This window comes from Nicotiana tabacum, chromosome 17 (assembly GCF_000715075.1).
Source record: "Nicotiana tabacum cultivar K326 chromosome 17, ASM71507v2, whole genome shotgun sequence".
Lineage (NCBI taxonomy): Eukaryota > Viridiplantae > Streptophyta > Magnoliopsida > Solanales > Solanaceae > Nicotiana > Nicotiana tabacum.
This window is the reverse complement of record NC_134096.1, coordinates 58,962,532-58,968,431: the sequence shown is the minus strand read 5'-3', so window position 1 is coordinate 58,968,431 and position 5,900 is coordinate 58,962,532. Positions and strand designations below refer to the sequence as shown.

Genomic DNA, 5,900 nt, shown 5'->3' with positions numbered 1-5,900 from the left:
ATTTATAGCCACAGTATACTGAGGAGTTGATATGCATTCCATAACCCACCTTATGAACTTCATAGGGAAATTGAGTGCATGTAATATTTCTTCCACAAAGTGTCATTCTATGGAGTCATAGTCCTTCTTAAGATCTATTTTAATCAAGCAGCTCTTGGTTGCTGCTTTCCTATTTTATAACCTAACTAGGTCTTGTCAAATCAATATGTTCTGCATGATTGTTCTTCTAGCTACAAAGGCACTCTGATTTTCAGAAATTATGTCTGGCAGGATGATTTTAAGCCTATTACAAAGCATTTTGTATATCGACTTATACACTGTGTTGCAGCAAGAAATGGGTCTATAGTCCCCAACTACTTCTGCATGGCTGCACTTAGGAATTACTGTGATTACTGTGTTGTTTATTACCTTTAGCATCTTCCATGATGTGAAGAATTCTAGTACTTCCTCTTTAAGGTCTTTACTGATTATATTCCAGCTATCTTTAAAGAATTTACTACCATATCCATCAGGACTTGGAGCTTTTTCTCCCTCGATTTGCCACAATGCTTGCTTTACCTTTTTCTCAGTGAATTCTTCAATTAACATGTTCCTCTGTCACTATTGTGCCTTTTCTCACCAGATTGCTGCATATATGTGTTCTATCTTCTTTAGTGGACCCTAACAACTCTGTATAAAAATCCACAAAAGCCCCTGCTATCCCCTCCATGTTAGTAACCATACTGCCTTTAGAGTCCTTTATTGAGAGAATTTTGTTGGCATTCCGTTAAGCCTTCATATACATGTGAAAGTATCTGTTGTTCTGATCCCCTTGTTTCAACCACTTTACTTTACTTTTTTGTCTTAAGAACTGGTCACTTGCTTTCTTTAATCTACTATACTTATTTGCCAATTCCTTATCCTTATCAATGAGATTATAATTGATGGGATTTTGTTGAATCTGCTTTTGACACTCCTCTAGTTCTTCCTTAACTTGTTCTACTTTCAATTCGATGTCACTAAATTTATTTATGTTCAGGTGTTTGAGAACTCTCTTTAGCCTATTCAGTTTCCCCACTAGTTGATACATTTTGGTTCCTCTGATTTTAATAATCCATCTATCCCCCACTTTATTTTTAAATTCAGGATCCATACTCCATATGTTGAAGTACTTGAATGGCCTATTGATCCTCTGGTTTTCATTCTCCCAATTAATCATAGCTGGGCTGTGGTCAAACAAGCCCTCAGTCATATAGTTAACCATAGAAGTTGGCAGTTGTGATAACCAACCTATGTTTGCCAATATTCTGTCTATTTTTCTAAGTACTCTGTCTACTCCACTTTGCTTGTTGTTCCAGGTATAATAGGCACCGGCTGATTTCAGCTCTTGGAAGTAGCATAAATCATAGCATTGCCTGGAATCTCTTATTTCAGCCACTGTCACCGGACTGCCTACCCTGTCTTCCTTGTGCAGGACACTATTGAAATCACCCTTCACAGCCCATGGACCTCGAGTGTGGTTGTGGATGTCCATTATCTCCTTCCATAGGTTCCTTCTAAGTGCCATATCATTGTAAGCATATACCATTGTTACATGGAATTTCTTCCCATTTCCATTATGTCTGACCTCACTATGTATTACTTGATCAGTGGTTCTTAGTATGCATACATCAAATATCATTGGCTTCCACAATAATCATATTCTTCCCCTCAGGTGTTGTGCCAGATTAGTTGTAAACGACCATCCATCACACAGATTAAGAGAAGCTCTATAAGATTTGGCTCTCTTAATCTTAGTTTCGAGGAGACCAAACAAGCCAGCACCACTATTATGCATAAACATATGAATATCTCTCTGTTTATCTTGCTTGTTGAGTCCCCTCACATTCCAAAAACCTATCTTATCCATTAGGTAGGGGATTATGCCCCCCTCCCCCCAACCCCTCTACCCAACCTGGTCCAGCCACACCTAGTTATCCCTTAGGGTAGGAAGTACTAGTTTTACCTTGTCTTGGATCCTCTACATTCACACCTTTGTCAAGTGCAACAAATGCATTCCTTGTAGGGATTGCATTGTTTTCATTTTGTTGTTTCCTTGTCACCTAGTAACTGGATATGTTTTCTCTCCTTTTGTTCCCCTTTGCTTGGCTAGGTTCCTCTACTGCTTGTTTCTCCTTCTCAATTTGTTTCCCTCTCATTTCTGCTTCTTCCTTGTGAAGCTTCCTACAATCTTGCAACTCATGTCCAAAATTTTTGGACACTATGTAGGCTTCTATTCATAGTACACCTCTTGCTTCACTATTTTCCCAATTCATTTTCGAAAACAAACTTTTAAAAATACTTCTAAAAAGACCTTTATTCGTGGTTGTTAGCGTGGGTTGCTCAAGGCCCAAGCAGGTAAAGGCTTCTTAAGAGCCCTATTTCAGGCCCCCAAAGTTGTTAATACTTGTTTCTTTTAGCAAAATATTAATACTAGTTAGTATATATATGGTTTTAAGTTGTTTTTTTTTGTTGACAATATTGAAGTTTGTAAAGAAAAAAAAAACAATAATTGTAAGAACAATAAAGAAGTTGTGAGTGAAAAGGGCAGATTAAAAGGAGACATGAGCATAATGCGCCTTATGTGTTAGAAAATACTATATGATGTGCTGGCATACCACATTTCATTTTATAAATCATGTCTTCCAAATTTTTCTCTGTGCTTATGCTCTCTTTTTTTAAACTGTGCTTATGCTCTCTTTTTTTTAAACTGCTTTGCATGCATCTATATATTCTATCAAACAAAAAGGCATTGCGTAATTTTAATTGCACGTTGTTTTTCATTCTTTCGCAGGCTTTCAAAAATACAAGTAAGTAAATAGAAGGATTGAAATTGATATATTTTGATATCCACGATCAAGTTATTAATTAACTCCCGGAATCATGTTTTATTATTTTACCTTTCTATTTCTTTCTTTTTATCTAAAATTGTTTGTTTTTGTAATTTTAATTTCTTAGGTACATATTACTACTATTGTTTTTTCTTATGTCTACAATTTAAATATTTTTTTTCAACTAGAAATAATTACATTACTCAAAACTTGGGGGTGGGGGGGTGGGGGTGTTGAAACATTAAAATACAACCTAAAAGGATATTTGATAGATCAATTACTAAAAATTTAAAAGATTATAGATCAAGATATATGGGAGTGTTCTTTAAAAGAACAAATTCTCAGTTACTATTTTGCATCTCAAATAGCTAAAAACTGAAGTTCAAAGTGAAACATAATATAAATGAAAATGAACTTGATAACTCTTTAGGTCACCAATTTTATTAAGCACCGTCTAATCGTCGGAGCTTCCTTTCCTCTGAAAGCAATTTAGCAAATCGAATAAGAGCTTGTTCATTGGTGCCTTCCCCATGAACTGCTTCAAAGCGGCCCATCTCCAAGTTGACCCTTGACACTGGCTTCTTCAGTAGATCTTTACCAACCTGCACTAGCGTCTGCATATTTTTCATGGTCGAAATGTCTGTTGATGCTGCCTCTCCGGTCAAAGTATCGTTCTGTACAAATTTATTATGTCATTATCATGAAACCGTATATATATATGTGTGTGTGTTTAATTAGATGATTAATGCTTAATACTTCAAGCTGATATCAAACCTGAATTCTGAGGTAGTTCTTCTCGTTGTGAAGGGACTGAAACATGGTTGAAACATGTATATCTACAACATCTGTACTTGCATCACTGAAAATATCTAGCAATGGACTGGCACCATTGTTGTACATCCAACCAAGTACGCCCCATCTTGAAGCCGAGCGGGCATTATACTTTTCTTTATTCGTGCCTGTACCCGTGCCTAGTGACAGAACCAGCATTTTCTTGCAGTCCGCGGTTTTCATATCTTCATATTCCATTTTTTTCGTCTTAATTTCTCTTGAAACGTGAGTAATTGCCATTAGAGTCTGCCAATAGATTTAAAGAAAAGTGTTACTCAAATATCTGAATTCATAAAAAGAACTTGTCTATTCCGTTACTTTTCAAAAAAGAATACAACCTTTTAAATTTGGAAACAATTTAACTTTAACCACACGAACATTATGACATATATCATAATAAAAGGAAGAAAAAATCTTTAGTTCTATATTGAATTTCGTATCCAGTCAAAGTATGTCATATATGAAATGTCTACTTACTGGATTATTTGCAGCTACGCCTCCATCAATAAGATCAAATGTACGTATTTTCCCTTTGACATCCTTGGTCTCAAAATAATATGGAGGGAAATAGGTGGGTGTTGCAGAGGTACCAAGACAGACGTCCGATAGTAGAGCATCTTTAGACATAGTTGTTCTTGCCTGCAGTTCAGTGTACACAAATATGATATCAGCCATCATTTTTGTCAAGTAGAAGATAGAGTTGCAGTCGTAGTAAGACACAAATGAACTTTATTGGGTGAAGAGGACTGTACGTACATCAGAAGTTGTGAAGATGATGGGTTGGAGGCGCTTGATATCAAAAGTTGGGATAACTGTGTGAGTTAACGTTTGCTTCATCGTAAGATTGCCTAATTTCGACCTAACCAATGATCTCAGGTACCTGCCATCGTACTTTGGCTCCCCAAATATATTAAAGATCTTCTTCACATCGTTGCGGCTATATCAAATATAAATTTTTGCCATCAGTAAAGTGTTCACTGAGACAGATCAATCTACAATTTAATGAGTTAATTAGAACTGAAACCTAGTGTTTTCAACATGATATATATATGAAAATTTACTAAAATATCGACAAATATTAAATTCAATGTGAATTTACAATTATAAAAGTACAATGAATAAGAACCTTAAGGTTGGTTGAACCCATCAATTTTAACTACTCGACTCGCCAATCAGTGTTCAACAATTAAACTATGAAAATTAAGTAACACTAGCTAGATATATGTTGTCAATTGTTCTAACCTGCTAGCAGGAAAGATTTTAGGGCCGTGCTCAAAGTAGAAACTGGTAATGTCATTTGCTGCATATAAAGGGCGATTATCCTTGTTTGGAGCTGTGAGCATTGTGGTCACTAGTCCACCTGTACTTGTTCCAGCTACCACATCGAAATAGTCTGCAATTCTTGCATTAGTTCCATCAAGTTCCTATCACATATAGCCAGAACGGTTTTGAGCTAGGATCATTGCATGCGCCCAATATATGAGTAGTTGCGGATGCAACATACCCAATACTTTTGGTACGAAATATAAATTTATGTGTAAGAATTTACTAAAATTGGAGTTAATAATAGATATGAATCCTTAATTAAAAAATATAGAACTTTAATCCTAAATCCGCCTTGCGAATACCTAATATAGTAGATAAAATGGTTGATCTATGAGTACTAACCTGAAGTTTAGATTCAAGGAAAGCAAGAACAGTGCCAGGAATAATGCCTCTGATGCCACCTCCATCTATGCTTAAAACTGTCACCCTCGTCTTTCCTTTTGTAGCAGCAGATGCTATAGGAGTTTCCAAGACTAGAAAGGTCAATAGTGCAGCTACAAAAGTCTTAATCATATTGTATCAAATGCTACTTTAATTTAGACTTAATGTTTCTGATAGTTGAAAGAGTAGTGGGGCAAGAAATTAAAGCAACTATAATCGGCTTGGCATTACCTATGTATAGGTGATGGCATATTTATAACTGGATTTAAGTTTTATGCACAAGATTTACACGTGGAGTTAATTAATAAGTCACTTAATTCCATGTGTCAATTTTTTAATAAAATTAATTGATAATATAGAATAAATTAATAGTAAATAACATTTTATAACCAGATTAAATTACATTGTTAATGGTATAAAAAAATTATATAGCAGTAGATATAATTTAAATCCAATTATTAACTCGCATTTCCTCTGTTCGTTGTACACTTTTTCGTGACTTATAAAAAAGTA

The 5,900-nt window shown here is 35.2% G+C and overlaps 2 protein-coding genes across 2 annotated transcripts; both read right to left on the bottom strand.

The window, feature by feature from the left end:
* Positions 1 to 766: 766 nt before the first annotated feature.
* LOC107759612 (uncharacterized) lies at positions 767 to 1,567 on the bottom strand. Its single transcript, XM_016577591.2, has one exon. The coding sequence runs from the start codon at positions 1,565 to 1,567 to the stop codon at positions 767 to 769; it is 801 nt and encodes a 266-aa protein (XP_016433077.2).
* Positions 1,568 to 3,194: 1,627 nt separating this feature from the next.
* On the bottom strand, positions 3,195 to 5,593 carry LOC107759637 (patatin-like protein 1). Its single transcript, XM_016577620.2, has 6 exons — positions 5,349 to 5,593; positions 4,923 to 5,104; positions 4,437 to 4,617; positions 4,158 to 4,319; positions 3,624 to 3,926; positions 3,195 to 3,523 (listed from the first exon to the last, which is right to left on the bottom strand). The coding sequence occupies exons 1-6, from the start codon at positions 5,517 to 5,519 to the stop codon at positions 3,293 to 3,295; spliced, it is 1,230 nt and encodes a 409-aa protein (XP_016433106.2). The 5' UTR covers positions 5,520 to 5,593; the 3' UTR covers positions 3,195 to 3,292.
* Positions 5,594 to 5,900: the final 307 nt, after the last annotated feature.

Bases quoted from the DNA above. Each gene is read 5' to 3' on its own strand.
- LOC107759612 (XM_016577591.2), bottom strand. From the start codon at position 1,567: ATGGTATATGCTTACAATGATATGGCACTTAGAAGGAACCTATGGAAG.
- LOC107759637 (XM_016577620.2), bottom strand. From the start codon at position 5,519: ATGATTAAGACTTTTGTAGCTGCACTATTGACCTTTCTAGTCTTGGAA. The intron at 4,618-4,922 runs GTTAGAACAATT...TATTTGATATAG, and splicing joins AAAATCTTTCCTGCTAGCAG to CCGCAACGATGTGAAGAAGA. The intron at 3,524-3,623 runs GTTTGATATCAG...AAATTTGTACAG, and splicing joins AGAACTACCTCAGAATTCAG to AACGATACTTTGACCGGAGA.